The sequence below is a fragment of the Lolium perenne genome, chromosome 3 (assembly GCF_019359855.2).
Source record: "Lolium perenne isolate Kyuss_39 chromosome 3, Kyuss_2.0, whole genome shotgun sequence".
NCBI lineage: Eukaryota > Viridiplantae > Streptophyta > Magnoliopsida > Poales > Poaceae > Lolium > Lolium perenne.
Window position 1 is genome coordinate 106,545,109 of NC_067246.2, and position 15,376 is coordinate 106,560,484.

The 15,376-nt window shown below is 44.1% G+C and overlaps 2 protein-coding genes across 3 annotated transcripts; one reads left to right on the forward strand and one right to left on the reverse strand.

Moving 5' to 3' along the window:
* The first annotated feature begins 1,932 nt into the window (after positions 1-1,932).
* LOC127342093 (protein NLP3) lies at positions 1,933-7,860 on the forward strand. 2 transcript variants are annotated; one of them, XM_051368032.2, is made up of 5 exons: positions 1,933-2,381; positions 3,982-4,541; positions 4,709-4,756; positions 4,845-5,790; positions 6,569-7,860. In XM_051368032.2, the coding sequence occupies exons 1-5, from the start codon at positions 2,102-2,104 to the stop codon at positions 7,534-7,536; spliced, it is 2,802 nt and encodes a 933-aa protein (XP_051223992.1). In that variant the 5' UTR covers positions 1,933-2,101; the 3' UTR covers positions 7,537-7,860. The 2 variants fall into 2 exon arrangements, with proteins under 2 accessions (XP_051223992.1, XP_051223993.1); XM_051368033.2 differs by having other exon boundaries at positions 3,991-4,541.
* Positions 7,861-8,503: 643 nt separating this feature from the next.
* LOC127342094 (beta-amylase 1, chloroplastic) lies at positions 8,504-14,719 on the reverse strand. The gene is made up of 4 exons (XM_051368034.2): positions 14,033-14,719; positions 10,186-10,396; positions 9,982-10,098; positions 8,504-9,411 (listed from the first exon to the last, which is right to left on the reverse strand). Exons 1-4 carry the CDS (start codon positions 14,545-14,547, stop codon positions 8,620-8,622), a joined length of 1,635 nt encoding a protein of 544 aa, XP_051223994.1. The 5' UTR covers positions 14,548-14,719; the 3' UTR covers positions 8,504-8,619.
* Positions 14,720-15,376: the final 657 nt, after the last annotated feature.

Here is a 15,376-nt window from a genome sequence, read left to right on the forward strand (position 1 = left end):
ATAAATGCATACGCACTACACCATCAAATACTATCTTGTGGGGTATTCCCCTCCTTTTAAATTCATGGGAAAAATGGAGACCGTGAACCACTTGCTCTCTCGTCTACCGATAGCAACGCCAATATATTCTACCGAGTACGAACTGTAGATGTAGCCCTTACTGACGCAACAATATTAACCCATTATTACACAAAAACCACACTCGTTTGACCATGCCAAATTCAATTATGCGGTGTCATTGTGCTACGAGACAGGAAATTTATATTGGTCCAACTTGTTTTATTCTTTTTTTATTTTCACTACCAAAGATATTGCATAGTTAGACGCCACTCACATGTAACCATGTCCACAAATATTTAAGTTTCAATATGACCTTGGTTTGAAAATATCATCAACCGACTAGCTAGTTGGATGCATCAACTTTATACTATGATATATAGGCCGCCCACTGCTTTGCTATTGAAAGAATCACAATAGTTGTTTAATAACTACAACCACCATGGACATGGCGGACTATTGTGCATTAGTATTTGCTTTAATTTTCTCCCACAAAAATGGAGATCTAAAGACATCAAAGCGTATGTGATTCAACCGTTTTGTTTAATTCTTCACATTGGTTTGAAATATCAGCAGCCACCTAGCTAGTTGGATGCATCAACTTTATATGATATAGGCAAACCAAGTGCTTTGCTATTGAAGATGCAAACAAGATGCACTCCGATGGGTCGTTGCAATATGGGTGCTCCCTCCGAGTAATGTCGTAGCGTCTGTCTTTAGAGGCATGTGTGGTTGTTTAGAGAAAATGTGCGACCAAAGTTAGTCTAATGATTTGCAAAAAAAAAGCATATATATGCACCACACCATCAAATACTATCTTGTGCAGTATTTTCCTCCTCCTTGTAAATTCATGGAGAAAATGGAGACCGTGAACCACTTGTTCTCTGCTCTACCGATAGCAACGCCAATATATTCTACCGAGTACAAACCACAGATGTAGCCATTACTTACGCAACAATATTAATCCATTATTACAAAAAAATCACACTCGTTTGACCACGCCAAATTCAATATAACGAAAAATTATACATCTCTTCATATTTGTAGCGATCATTATGCAATGTCATCATGGGTTCAACTTCTTTTATATTTTCACTACCAAAGATGTTGCATAGTTAGACGCCACTCACATGTAACCATGTCCACAAATATTTAAGTTTCAATATGACTTTGGTTTGAAAATATCAGCAACCGACTAGCTAGTTGGATGCATCAACTTTATACTATGATATAGGCCGCCCACTGCTTTGCTATTGAAAGAATCACAAGAGTTATTTAATAGCTACAACCACCATGGACATGGCGGATGTATTGTGCATTAGTATTTGTATTAATTTTCTCCCACAAAAATGGAGGCTTGAAGACATCAAAGCGTACGTGATTCAACCGTGTTGTTTAATTCTTCACATCGGAAAATAATAACACCATTTCTACCCAGTGACGTCAACAACTTCCTAAATATAAGCTGGTCAACGCTTATAGATCTCACTTACAACTTTAACTCGGCGATCACCATCTTCACTAGCAACTTTCATGATTACCAAAGATATTAGGCCCGACATATAGATTGATCGCAAAACTAGCTACACATGGTAAGGATATCTATGCAGTATAAACATGGTTCACTCTCAATCATAGAACCCATGATGGTAAATAAAATTGACAAATCATGTATGCAGCCACGGGTCCACCATACTCCACCTGTGGGGTAGATTCCGGGAGCCCCCTAGCAAATGGAAAAACGGAATAGCATCGCCACCAATGCTGACATTTCTTTGTGCGACGGAGGTGTTGGGGGCCCCAGCGGCAGCGGGACGCCGCAGCAGCCCACTTGTCCGCGCCATTATCTTAATATTATTCTGGTCCACTACCCGCCACATCTCGCCCACCACCCAGCCACATTTGATCCCCACATATGGCACCCCGCCTCCCCCTACTGCTCTCCCCGTCCCGTCGCCGCCTCCTCACACGCCGCCGCCGCCGCCGACGCGCCGCTGCCTGAGCCCGCGCGCACGCGTGTGTCCGGCTCGCAGAGCGTTCTGCTATGGACATCGACCCGTCCTCCGCCGCCCACGCCGACGGCGGGGGCGACCTGTGGCCGTTCGACTCGCTCACCACCTCGCTCCTCTTCTCCTCATCCCCGCCGCTCCACCCGCTGCCCGGCACCTCCTCGTCCTGGATGCTCACGCCGCAGTCGCCGCTATGGCTCTTCGACGACCGCCAGATGATGCCCATCGAGGTCGGCCCCGCGCCCGCCGCGGCGCCGGAGGACACCAGCATCCCCGCGCCCCTCGCCGCCGAGGACGTCCACCGAGCCCGCTCCGGTAAGCTCTCGCTTCGCTTCCACTTCACCTGGAATCACCAGCCGCTTCATTTTGTTTCGGCTCCCGGGTCACGGATCGTACGATTTGTAACGATTCGATCAGAAGCACGTAGCAGCATATGTCTAGGGAGGTTCGCGATTTTGTTCCTATCTCTTGTTCGGTCTACCATTTGTTCCTTGGAATCTGCCTGCCCGCTCCAAAGCTGGAACAGCGCGGCAGATGGAATCTATAGCTGTTATCTTCGCTGTACGATCCGCCAAGTTTCCGACCTTTGTGTTTGACTTTTTTTGCGCCCCCTTTATTTTCTCTTTTTTATACGGAAGGCATCAACCTTTATTTTCCCTTTCGAGACCATGCTTTCCTGCCTCATTTTGCCACGTTCATTCGTTGCCTATGATTCGGCTCATCGATTTCTCGAGCAATTAGAATATTTCTACTTGCTAATCCAACAACAAGGATAGAATGTTGTAGTATTAGCTTTGCTGCTGCAATGAGCCAATGATATGGCAGCGGCGTTTAATTAGTGTAACTACGTGGGGTGTGTGGTGGGGTTTCCGGTGTAAATGATTGGAAATACTGGTTGGTAAGCTAATTGGATTCCACTACGATATTTCGGAGTACTTGCTAAAAATACCATTGTGTGTGGCCTGCATAAAAATGACAAAATGTCCAAATGAGAATAGTGAATAGGAATTTTACTATTCACAGGAATAGGAATTTGCATTTTGTCATTTTTGTGTAGGTCACACACAATGGTATTTTTCCGTGAAAACACACACGAGTAAGTATCAACATAATATATACATGCAAAAATTTACTTCACATTTTTTTGAAACTTTTAAATAACATTTTTTTTAAAACTTTTCGTTAATGGGTGCGCGCGCACCCAGGTTCCATTCACCATTTCCGATTGGAGTACTTGCTAATTACAACTTTATATACTATATATGTATACAGAAAGGGCGGGTGTCATTTTCTTTGTTGCCCGAGTCATTTACTTTACCCAGTGCTGCAATCTACTTTTCGCGGTGTGGCTTATTAGTGGTGGTATGAATATGATGCCTCTAAAGTGATCTCGGGTAATTGGTAGATTCAGTGGTGGTATGAATATGATGCCTCCAAAGCGATCTCGATTGTTTAGTTAGATTTAGTTTTGGTGGGTTATGACGCCATTGGCAATTCTAGATCGTATTCAAAGTTGAAGCTGTTGGATAAGGCCTTACTTTGTCCCATTACGTTATTAATATTTAGTAGGGGGGCAATGATACACCTATGTGCTAAATAAACTAGGACTTCTCCATTTCGTTGGGTGGTGTCTCAGGAAATGCCCTTGGATTGATGATAGAATGCGGGGCACTGTTCATTTGTTTCACTTTACTGTTAGCGCTGATGCATCGCAGTTAACAAACTTGGTGGCTCTCAGAAACATATTGTCCATTCTTGAAATAAGTATTTGCTTGTCACATATTCACATTAGTGCAAAGTTCTAGACTTAATGGGTGGATGATCATAGAAAAAAATGCATTGCTCATTTACTTAGGAATATGTATATGTTCTTAGCCTTATTCCCTCGCAATACTGATTCTCTTCTTCTAACTAGGGAATTCAGATACGCCAAGTAAGACGGTCGAACGTCTTAACAACAAATGGCAGTTTAACCTATCTCTGCATGACGATAGCACAAACAGCTCTTGTTTGTTCAAGGAGAAGCTTACGCATGCTCTCAGGTGCTTCAAGGATTCAACCGATCAACACCTGTTGGTCCAGGTTTGGGCACCGGTTAAGAGTGGAGATCGCTATGTGCTCACTACATCAGGACAACCATTTGTACTTGACCACCAGAGCATCGGGCTACTTCAGTACAGAGCTGTATCCATGATGTACATGTTCTCAGTAGATGGAGAAAATGCTGGAGAGCTTGGGTTACCTGGGCGTGTATACAAGCAGAAGGTGCCTGAGTGGACACCGAATGTGCAGTATTATAGCAGCTCTGAGTACCCACGCCTTAACCATGCCATCAGCTACAACGTTCATGGCACTGTTGCCTTGCCTGTTTTTGATCCTTCTGTTCAGTCATGCGTTGCTGTTGTTGAACTTATAATGACATCGAAGAAGATAAACTATGCCGATGAGGTCGATAAAGTCTGCAAAGCTCTTGAGGTTAGCATTTCCTTTTGCCTGTTGTATTTTGTGTATGTCACATGAGCTTTCAGGTGACATTGCTTGGATATGTGGATTGTAGACATTATATCCTTAGCCACCAGCTGTAGCACCCATGAGCGTCCACCTCTTTTATGTTTTTGTAATATTATTTCTTCTATATGCAGGCAGTTAATCTTAAAAGCACCGATATATTGGAGCATCCAAATGTCCAGGTTAGCATTCAATTAATAGGGACAGTGCACTTCCGCCGTTTCTACTGCACGGGTGATTTATGTGTTTCTTTGTTTCTCATGTACTTAGATTTGTAATGAAGGCCGTCAATCAGCCCTGGTGGAGATACTGGAGATCCTGACAGTTGTATGTGAAGAGCACAAGCTTCCTTTAGCACAAACCTGGGTCCCTTGCAAGCATCGAAGTGTCTTGGCTCATGGTGGCGGTCTTAAGAAAAGCTGCCTGAGCTTTGATGGAAGTTGCATGGGGGAAGTCTGCATGTCAACTAGTGATGTGGCATTTCACGTGGTTGATGCTCACATGTGGGGATTTCGAGATGCCTGTGTAGAACATCACCTGCAGAGGGGACAAGGAGTTTCAGGGAAGGCGTTTATCTATCACAGACCTTGCTTTTCAAAAGATATCAGTCAGTTCTGTAAGCTGGAGTATCCCCTTGTGCACTATGCCCGTATGTTTGGACTGGCTGGCTGCTTTGCTATATGTTTACAAAGTCCTTATACTGGTGATGATTATTATATGTTAGAGTTTTTCTTGCCACCCAGTTGTAGAGATGAAGATGATCAAAACGCCTTGTTGGAGTCTATATTAGGTCTGATCAATCAGTGTCTCCGTAATCTAAAGGTAGCTGGTAATGGAGACTCCAACGAAGCTTCTCTTCAACTTAGTAATGTCATAATGATCGAGAATGAAGATTCCAAGACAAATGTGCAGTTCGAGAACCCTGAAGGTTGCTTTCGTGAATCGCTGGAAGATGATACACATGGAGGAACCCATGAGTTTGATAAAGGGAATAGTAAAGTATCCGAGGTACATTTGTTGGCTGACGATAACTCTCAAAATAATGGCGCATCTGTCTCCAGGCAAAATGGTAGCGCCGCTTCTGATTCTTCGCTGCTTCACAAAAATGGCAAACCCCCTGAAAGGAGACGGGGCAAAGCTGAAAAAACAATCAGCTTAGATGTTCTTCAGCAATATTTTTCTGGAAGCCTGAAAAATGCAGCAAAAAGCCTTGGTGGTACGCTTTTAAATATTTAGCTCTTTAAGTTCACAATTCCTCTAGTTTTTAAGTTCGCAATTTCCTCTAGTTTTTTAAGTTTGCAAATCCTGTAGGTTTTAGGTTTGCAATTCCTCTAGTTTTTATGGCTACATTCAACTTTTGTTCAATTTGAAAATCTAGTTCTCTTGAGTATACAATAAAACAATTAGTTATCTGGTCAGTGCTTATTTCTTTTAAGGCTTAAACGCTAACAGAATGTTGCAGCATGCAGATTTGAGCTTCCATGTTGTATCCCTGTTGTGTTGTTTTTCTATTTTTTCGAAAATGCCATCAGTGTAGCTGGCATTTGGGATTCTATTTTCATTTTTTTCTGTCATGTCTCATGACACCATGGATGTGACACTTGTTCCTTTGAAATATAAACATGGTAGATCATATACTTACTGATGGAGGTTTCAATTTTGGAACTGATTCGGAGGCAGAAATGTTCTCATTTAGCATTCGAAGCACATCATGGTAGTGTAGGGAAATGTTTTTGACAACTAATAGGCTTCACCAGATAACTCCACTTAAGGAAACGGAATTTGGGCTTGTGAATGAAACATGGTTGTGCATTTTGTAAGCCGGCTTCCTATATTTTAAAATCATTTTTGTAGCTGACTTATTTTGACCCATTTGCTTTTGATCTAAAGGAGAGTTAGATGCATTGAACATCAAATCTTGTAACAGTAATAACAGTAGCAGGGTTGACAATTGGATATTGTTGACATTAGCTAATATTTTTCCTGTTTGACAGTGTGTCCTACAACCATGAAGCGCATCTGCAGGCAACATGGGATTTCTCGTTGGCCATCCCGAAAAATCAACAAGGTCAACCGGTCTCTCTCGAAGTTGAAGCAAGTAATTGAGTCTGTTCAAGGCTCAGATGCTGCATTTAATCTGACATCTATTACAGGCCCTCTTCCAACTATTCCTATTGGCCCTTCATCAGATTCTTTCAATATAGAAAGAGCAAGTCAAAGTAAAGCAGAACTTTCAAGTCCTGTGGTCGACGGTGACAGAGATTCATCTTTACAGAAGTCACAAGAAAACGGTAGCCATTTTGGTGCACTAATGCCCCAACAAATATTTGTAGACGCTAGCAATAATGTCCAACTTGAAGCAGACAAAGCTTCTCACTCAAGAAGCTCGTCGGGAGAAGGCAGTATAAATTCACGTACTTCGGAGGGTTCATGCCAGGGAAGTCCTGCAAACCAGACATTCGTTTGCCAGCCTATTGCTTCAACTTTCTTGGAACCACAGTTGAATCTGCAAGGGTTCACAAAAGAGCCTTTCGAAGAAGTAGAGCTACCACTTTCTAGGATGCCCATCGAGGATTCTGGTAGCTCCAAAGATTTGAACAATCTCTTCACTTCAGCAATTGACCGACCAATATTAGCCCCTCGCGGCAATTTTGGGGCAATGCAAAATTCAAGGACTGTGACGATTAAGGCGAGTTTTAAGGAAGATATTATTAGGTTCCGCTTCCCATGTTCAAGCAGCGTTATGGGACTGAAAGATGAAGTAGCCAAAAGGCTGAGGATGGATGCTGGCATGTTTGATATCAAGTATCTGGATGATGATCACGAGTGGGTGAAGTTGGCTTGCAATGCGGACTTGGAAGAATGCATGGAGATCTCTAGGCATTCTGGTACCCATGTCATCAGGCTATTAGTTAGCGATATTGCGGCCCACATTGGTAGTTCTTGTGGAAGCTCCGGTTGATACACGAATCTACATTCTTAACTTCTTTTTTCAATGGGTATGTACGAGTTCTTGTTCCCTGAAGTCAGTTTCACCTGTTGTTAATCTAGTCCTGTCCTGTTGCTAGATAGCATTAGCAGTTTTACTGTGTTCGATTACATTGCCATTTTTTGTTGTACGAATATGTGTAACTCTGCAAAACGCACGTGTTATCAATGCTGTACATATTTAGCACGTGTCGCTGGTAATTCTGGTGGTACAGTTAAAACCGAAGTTGTTGTAATATGACTGTTTGTTGTCGTTCAGAAATTTAACAGTTTTGGAAAGTTAGTTTCCTTTTACTCATTTTCGGTTATCCTCGAGTTTGAGCTCTTCTATGATTATTTGGTTCATTGTTTCCTGTTATGAAGTCTTATATATATTTATTTTTTGATTTTTGGAGAACATGAGTGTTGATTTGTATGTTATCCAGTAGTGCTATACGGATTCTAGGTCTGCTACTACACTGATATAATTGTTGGAAGCTGGTGTATAAAATCCAGCTGCTAACTGTAGGCAACTTGTTCATCCTGCACTGTTCAGGAATTGTTGTTACATTGGCATCACTCATTTTTAGATATCGACGAGAAGTTTCCGGTTGGAATAGACGCCATTTCTTGGGCAACATATATAGTTCCTTTCATGCCACCTGTGTGAGTTCTGCATGATTAGGGCCTACATGGATAAATGGATGATAACGCAATTGGTGGAAGACGAAGACCACAGTTTCCAGACGACAGCTCATAGATACACGAGAATAGTCGAGAATAAACGATTTCTGCAGTTTTATACTAGTAGTATATGCGTGTTGAGGTGTTCCACGTAGAAGTTTGTGCTGGTGTAGCTACTGACACAAAAAAAAATCCAAGATTCGGTGAGGAGCTAGTCACCCAGCACAGGGAGGCAGAACCTTCAATCAAACTGGAATAAGCATGAGGCCAGACACAACTTCACCCTCCTGCCAGAGGCACAAAAGGAGCCATCCACTGAGGAGAACTTTATTTCAAATCCTTTTCGAATCATTTATAACTAGGATTACATGTACACATTTCACAAATAAAAAAATCATGTATATGCACAGGCCCGGCTAACAACCCAAACGACTGACATCAAAGGCGGGCGTTGCTGTCTTCTCCTGAAGTTTAGTCTAGCTAGAAAGGTTCTGGCGTCTGACATCTTCCTAACAAACTTGGTAAACCGATTCCAATTGTGGAACTCGAACAAACTTTTGTTCATCCTAACATAATTGAAAGAGAAAGATGTTCCTGAAGTTCCACCAGAGTAGAGCCTTGAGCTTCGTATGACTTGGCTCAATGATGTATCATCCAGCCTCGTCACAGAATTTTCTGCGTTGAGAGGCAGATTACATATTTTAGCGGCAGCCATAAGTTGCCGGAGCGTGCCTTCAGGACTGCTCTGAGAATTGCTTCTTTCTGCATCCCTTAGGTCGAAGCAATTGCAGCACAAGGCAGTTTTGTGTCGAGAGAACATTTGAGCAATAGGAAGATAACCGTCTCTTAATAGTGTGTTGTAGTAACCAGCTGTCAGCTCAGATGGGTGTGAACATGTATAGTAGTGCCAATGTATGCCAGAAACCTTCCCTGAGATGGCCACACCAGTGCCAGAAAAGATTGCATCAGCTACCGCACATAACCTCTCTCCATGAAGAAGAAGCATTCCTGAATACCACTCGAGGAAAAATCGACCATAAGGTGTATTCCAGCATCCTCCATCGGCGCGGAAAAAATTAGTCTCTTCAGGGTTCTGCCGAGTGTCATCTATGCCAGCTGGTCCACCATCTCCCCACTCTTGAATCCCAAGAATCCGCGCACGAGCGTTCAATGATGCTTGCATGAACTGTCGAAGTACAGCAGAACAAACTGATCACAACACTATCTTTTGATGCTAAATTCCAATCTGAAAAGCCCTTCAAAAGAGGCATATGATAACACAAAGGAGATTACCAAACCATTTATTGAGGCTTATCCTAAGAAAATGCATGTGCACTGCATTTTCTGTCTAGTTCAGTATTACTTCCTCAGAAGGATACAAGGTAATGAATAAGCATGTGGCCACCGCTTTGGGCTTTTAGCTCATGAGACTGGAAACTCGAGCCAGGGCAAAAAGGACAGCTTATTCTTGTGCTCTTGGCCCTGTTTGATTGTTGAATAAACTAAAGCCACTCATACACATAGAATCTGATATAAGCTGAACTATGTACCAAGTAGGTTTTGAGACTAAGTTCAAACTATCATATAAATTGGCTCATTACACAAGTTCTAGTTGCTTTAAACACGGGAAGTGTAAAACCTAAGTCATACACTAGGCCTTGCACTTGGATCGATGATCATATACAGTTATTCTCTTAACATTAAATAAATGTCCATACTGAAGTGATAAGATTATGGATCTTCTTTCACTGCGTACCTTGTCATAACATTGAAATTCCCCAAGTTCAGATGAGCTTCCTGGCTGGTTTAGCTTCTCAGTTGGGCATGATGGATACCTAAGCTCACCTCCTGGGCCCATGCCAACTTGAACTTCCTGAAAGACAACAATTCTAAGGGGATTACAACTTCTTGCTGGTGTAAAATTAGCATGTTGCGCTTAAACACAAAGGAAAGCACATACTGTCACTATGCCCCCAAGATAGTCCTTGAAAGCGTCACGAAAGCTCCTCATGAAGTCCGAATAAGCTTGCATAGGTGATCTTCCCTTCAGAAGGGGAAGAATATCACATCCCAATGAGATGTATTCTTTATTTCTCCGTTGGTACCTATCAGTATATGACAAGTCTGGCATCTTCTCCATCTCCTCAAGCACCCATTGTGGGAGAGGGACCCTGAAGTACATAATTTTTCCAAAAGATGGGACAAGTGAGAAATCTTGTTCATAAATGCTTGCGTATTCTCACTTGTCATTATGGCAGCAAAAAGAATGATGAAGTAGCTTGGTTTTACAAGAATAAAGAACTAAACTGAAAAGGCAACACAGTGAACATTGCAGACTGGAAAAAGGAACAAAGTTTCTTTTATTGAGTGGAATTCTGGCACAATTATATGTGGCTAAAAGATATTTTTAAACTATATTATACTGAATAAATTCTTGAAGTTCAATACTACCACCATATGGTTGGATCATTTCGGAGTGTGACCGCTGAACCATTTGTCATTTCCAGCAACATTTTTCCAACATAAATGGCTGGGGAACGGCACCGCAAAAATGCCAGCCACCTTTACTTTTAACAGTTGCATAAACGAGCTACAATTGTTATAAGACGGTCATACACCAACCAACACCCAGTTTTCAAAATTTCAAAGGTTCGTAGCAATTTGGATGGACCCACGGTTCGTGTGGGGACTTGGGCCAAATAAGTATGCTAAATGAATAACCGGTTCCTAAGGATTCTTCAGACGCTCGCGATGATTCTGATGCAAGGGGGCAGATATACTAAGAGTTGAACATCAAAGAGAGCTAAAATGTAATGTACAATTCTCTTATTCAAAGAGGCAGGACACCAGAGTTAGGATGGTTTTCCGTACCTCCAGGTGCAAGTGTAAAAGATCATCTGTATCACCCATCATAACATTACCTTTGTAGTAATCATTATCGCGATTATCACCACAAAGATGACTAACTTGGTTTTAAGCTTTTAGTCACCTTGAGTGTAAATCTTTATGCTTCATAGATCATTTGCTCCTTTGTCACCTCGCAGTGGAGACCGGCATGAACCCAGCAGCAGAGCTAGAAAATGAAGCAGGAGCAGTCAATGGAGCAAAAACAACCCAGGAGGAGGTATAGGAAAGAGTCCAGAAGAGGATATAGTAATAGCTGAGTCCATGCATGCTCCGAGTCCATATTAGGAAGCTCTTGTGTTGGTAAGCAAGTCAAGGTAACTTGTGGACAATGTTATCCTGGACAAGGCGGAGATATGGAAATCTCGCAGGCGCTGCTGCTGCACACGCGGCCTCCTGGCTAAGAGGGAGGTGTTTAGCTTAGCTTCGCACAGTCGAACATTTCTTCTATAGCTTAGCTCTGGTTTCATTTTTTCTTTTGACAGCTTTATCTGTTTTCCTTGCTTAGTTAAAAGACTTTTCTTCTTTCTGGGGCCTATGCTTACCAACACTGAAGTGTGTCTGCAAGGAGTCCTCTAGTACTAGCACTCTTGCTGGAAGCGTGTCTGAACTCTGAAGTGTCAACTGGACATATGAGGCTGGTCTTTCCGCCGTTTGACAGCTCCAGAGATTACAGGGAGAAGGGAATAAGTTTGAATTGTATGAGAATTTCATCAAGGTACACTGTTGCCAGCACTTTTTCTACCTTGAAGAGGTGAGTGAGGTTGACAAGGAAGAACCTCCCAGAATTCCAGCGGGGCTAATGTTGTGGTCTGAGCCCAAGGAGCAACAAGAGTAGAAAGGAAAAGAGCAGGGGCTATCCATGGTGTTAAAGTATATGTGGATTGCCTACCTTCTCTCCATCAGTTCGTACATTTCGTTCTACTGGTTGGTGCATGAAACTTAATGCATAGAGCAAAAGATATCCAGGAGGAAGGTTGCGAAGGGATCCAGATGAGGCTGAGGTAAGCTAGAGATAGAATCATAGTTCAGTGCCAGTCATGTTAGGACTTAGGAGATCATATCAGGGAGTTATTGTCTTAGGCAAGTGAAGGTGGTCTATATTAGGATTCTTGAAAGAAAAAGTAATTGATATAGTGGAGTCAGCTATAAGTTATTAGGTAAGCATAATCCCTGAATTTTAAGAAAATTTCACACCCTTGTAAGTTTCTAATCACCGACCAGGGCACCTCCAGTTGTCGATGGTGATCCCATTCCACCAGTAAACAATCGCTTACAGAAAGCACAACCAATAATGTAAGGGGCACATATACAAGTTTTTGTGTAAGTTTCACTGAATCTGTTATCGTGACAGTATGGGCATTACAGAATGATACATTTAAGCATAGTGGCAAGCCATACTTGACATAAATGTTATATTAAAAACTTAAAGAGTACATTTTGTTCTCCATATATAGAATACCTGCATATGACGCCATATAGGTGTTAGCATAATGCTCAAGTGCTAGTTTGGCTGCTTACGTGCCACATACTGTTCTTTGGAATAGGTGATACACATTAAGGAAGCTCACAGTGTTAAGATCCACACTGAAGAAGAGAACAGCAAGACAACTAATATAAACACAAATAGCTTCCCAAATTAAAATGCCATGAACCATAATGACACTTCATGGAGATAAAGTTTAATTCCTTGGAGGGAAATGGCATGCCATGTTTGGAAAAACAAAGCTTCCAGAGGGCTCGAACGAGCGCCACCATGGCCTTGCCATTGAGCTCCAGGATCAACCATAAGAAGCAGCCCCTGCTCTAACCTCGTGTAAAACACGTAACCTGTGTTGGTTAGGGAACCGGCACTTCTCCAATAGGGAGAGGCCAATATATATATCAAGGGGTGTATACAAGTTACAACGTATAATACAAGTATACAAGCTAGGCTACTATACATGTCTAACACCCTCCCTCAATCTTAGCCACAAGGGTAAACAATAATCATCCTGGTCAATTCTCAGCTTCAGAACATGTTTAGAATGCCAAAAACGCGATAAAATACTTCGTCACTTCTTTCAACAGGCATGTTCACATCAAAACAAAATTTTAAGTTTGAATATCAGAGAATTCTGAATCTTCAGAAAAGTACGATTCCACCCAACACTGACAGTAGAACATATTAGGACCACATCCTTGGAAGCATTTTACCACCTCCACGGCGCCACTGTCACGACACAACTCTTGGTACTATTTATGAACGTTGACCAAAGGGGGACGACGTATCCCTCCTTTGGCTGTCCGTTGTTAGGTAGAAGATGCCACGTCTCCAGCGGCGGATTTATACGCGCTGGATAGAACCCCCGTTTAATTCAGTTGCACCTGCGACTCGAACCCGGGTGGGCGAGCTCACCACCGTGAGCCCAAGCGCCACCAAGCCAGCGAATGGTTATTTCCTTTCTATTTATGATTCGGTGAGTTATTTCCTTTCTTTCCATTAGGGTCAGCATGCTGCATTACCTGGAAAGATCTACGCCAACATATACTCCAACATCCACTGATACACCACATAAACAGTTGCGTAGAACACAAAACAAGTTTCAGATCAAATTTGTTAATACATGACACTCCTGTGGTCATGTATTGCACTGACCTCCTTGAATTCGTTATAGCTCAACTGCGCTTGTATAACTAATCTAAACACACCCGTTCTTCACAAAATGGGTCCAAAATGCAGCCTTATCCTACACATGCAGACCATGAGAGCTTCAACACGATGTCTCTAAACAAACTCAAATATCAACTCATTTGCATTTGACATCAAAATTGTCCGGCTCGCAAGCATATATATATAACCTAACAGAGGAATAGCAAAACAGATAAACATGTTTAGAGCAGAGGCGAGAAGCGAGACGCACCAGAACGGGTCCTGCGGGCCGGCGCCGCATTGGTGGAAGGCGAGAATGGCGCGCACGCGGAGCCCGTAGCGCCGCGCCATGGCGGCGAGGTCGAGGTACCCCGCCCAGTCGTACTCCCCGGGGCACCCGCGCTCCACGAGGCCCCACCACAGCTCCACCGCCACCCCCGTCACCCCGGCGCTGGCCAGCGCGGCGAGCGAGGCCGCCATGGCGCGCCTCCGCGCCACGCGGCCCCCGGGCCCCACGGCGTCGGCCGGGAGCGTGACGTACACGGGCGCCCCGGGGGGCGTGGTGGGCGGGGGCGGCGGCGAGACGTAGTGGATCTCGCCCCCTCCCCCGGCCCCGCTGCTCCCGCCAGTCCCGTAGGAGGAAGAGGAGGATGAGGACGAGAACGAAGCGGACGATGAGGAGGCCGCCACGCGGGTGAGTGGAGCGCGGCGGAAGCGCAGTCCGCGGCAGGGCACGGCGGAGAACACGGCGAGGGGAGGATGCGGCGGCGCGGTGATCGCCGCCATTGGAGTGGTGGAGGGGTTCTCAGCTCCGCGTGCGCGTGTTTCGCTCGCGAGCGCGGTGATGGCGACCGCAGTGGCTTGTAGCGCCGGCGCCCCAGTGGTCCGAGAGCAGCTTGGCTGGAGCTTCCCTCGCCGTCCTTTTGTTCCGTTTGGGAGGCTGGTCGGCCGGTGCTCCGCTACGGCACCACGCTAAACAACGGACGGTTTCAGTTAACCGGAGTGTCAGATCTTTCCAGGCCCCCTTCCCCACAGGGTTTCAAGAGTTTTGGTGAGTTTTGGTGGGTTTTATCTCCAGCGACTCGATGCATTTCGGTTATAAAAATGGCCTCCGGGCATCGCTTGCATGTCTCACGAGGCTCACTCACCTCGTTTCGCTCGGGGCCAGCCTTTGGGAAGGTCAGCATTTCCCTAGTCCTGCCCAAGGTATCTTCATAAAAATAGTCGGCACAAAGCCATCAATTCATCTCGCCCGTGGAATATAAAAGATCTAGATCACAACGGAATTCCCCTCCGTCCCATGGTGGGCATAAAACTCGATACGCAAAGCTTGAACCCAAAATACTTGAGCGTGAACCCGAGAAACCCGAAAACGTTTCGGGTAGCAGTTTTGGAAACCCGAATTTTAGTAGTAAAATCGGGTGTGTACTCATGCTACCCGAATTAGGCAGAGCCTATTTGATGATCCCAGTTGCTAAAAAGTGCTCGGATGCTATTTTGCTGAACGAGCACTCGCGCGCTGGCCGTCGGATCGACTCGATCATGTCCGTATCGCGCCTCCGTCCCGACAACTTTTCACCTGGGAATCTACAGACGACAGCGACATACTTGCGGA

What these genes read in the sequence shown, in the direction of transcription:
- LOC127342093 (XM_051368032.2), top strand. Translation starts at nt 2,102, where the DNA reads ATGGACATCGACCCGTCCTCCGCCGCCCACGCCGACGGCGGGGGCGAC. An exon ending in TGGAGCATCCAAATGTCCAG is followed by an intron (nt 4,757 to 4,844) that starts GTTAGCATTCAA and finishes TCATGTACTTAG; the next exon opens with ATTTGTAATGAAGGCCGTCA. An exon ending in TGCAGCAAAAAGCCTTGGTG is followed by an intron (nt 5,791 to 6,568) that starts GTACGCTTTTAA and finishes CCTGTTTGACAG; the next exon opens with TGTGTCCTACAACCATGAAG.
- LOC127342094 (XM_051368034.2), bottom strand. Translation starts at nt 14,547, where the DNA reads ATGGCGGCGATCACCGCGCCGCCGCATCCTCCCCTCGCCGTGTTCTCC. An exon ending in GGCCCGCAGGACCCGTTCTG is followed by an intron (nt 10,397 to 14,032) that starts GTGCGTCTCGCT and finishes TATGTACTTCAG; the next exon opens with GGTCCCTCTCCCACAATGGG. An exon ending in AATTTCAATGTTATGACAAG is followed by an intron (nt 9,412 to 9,981) that starts GTACGCAGTGAA and finishes GTACTTCGACAG; the next exon opens with TTCATGCAAGCATCATTGAA.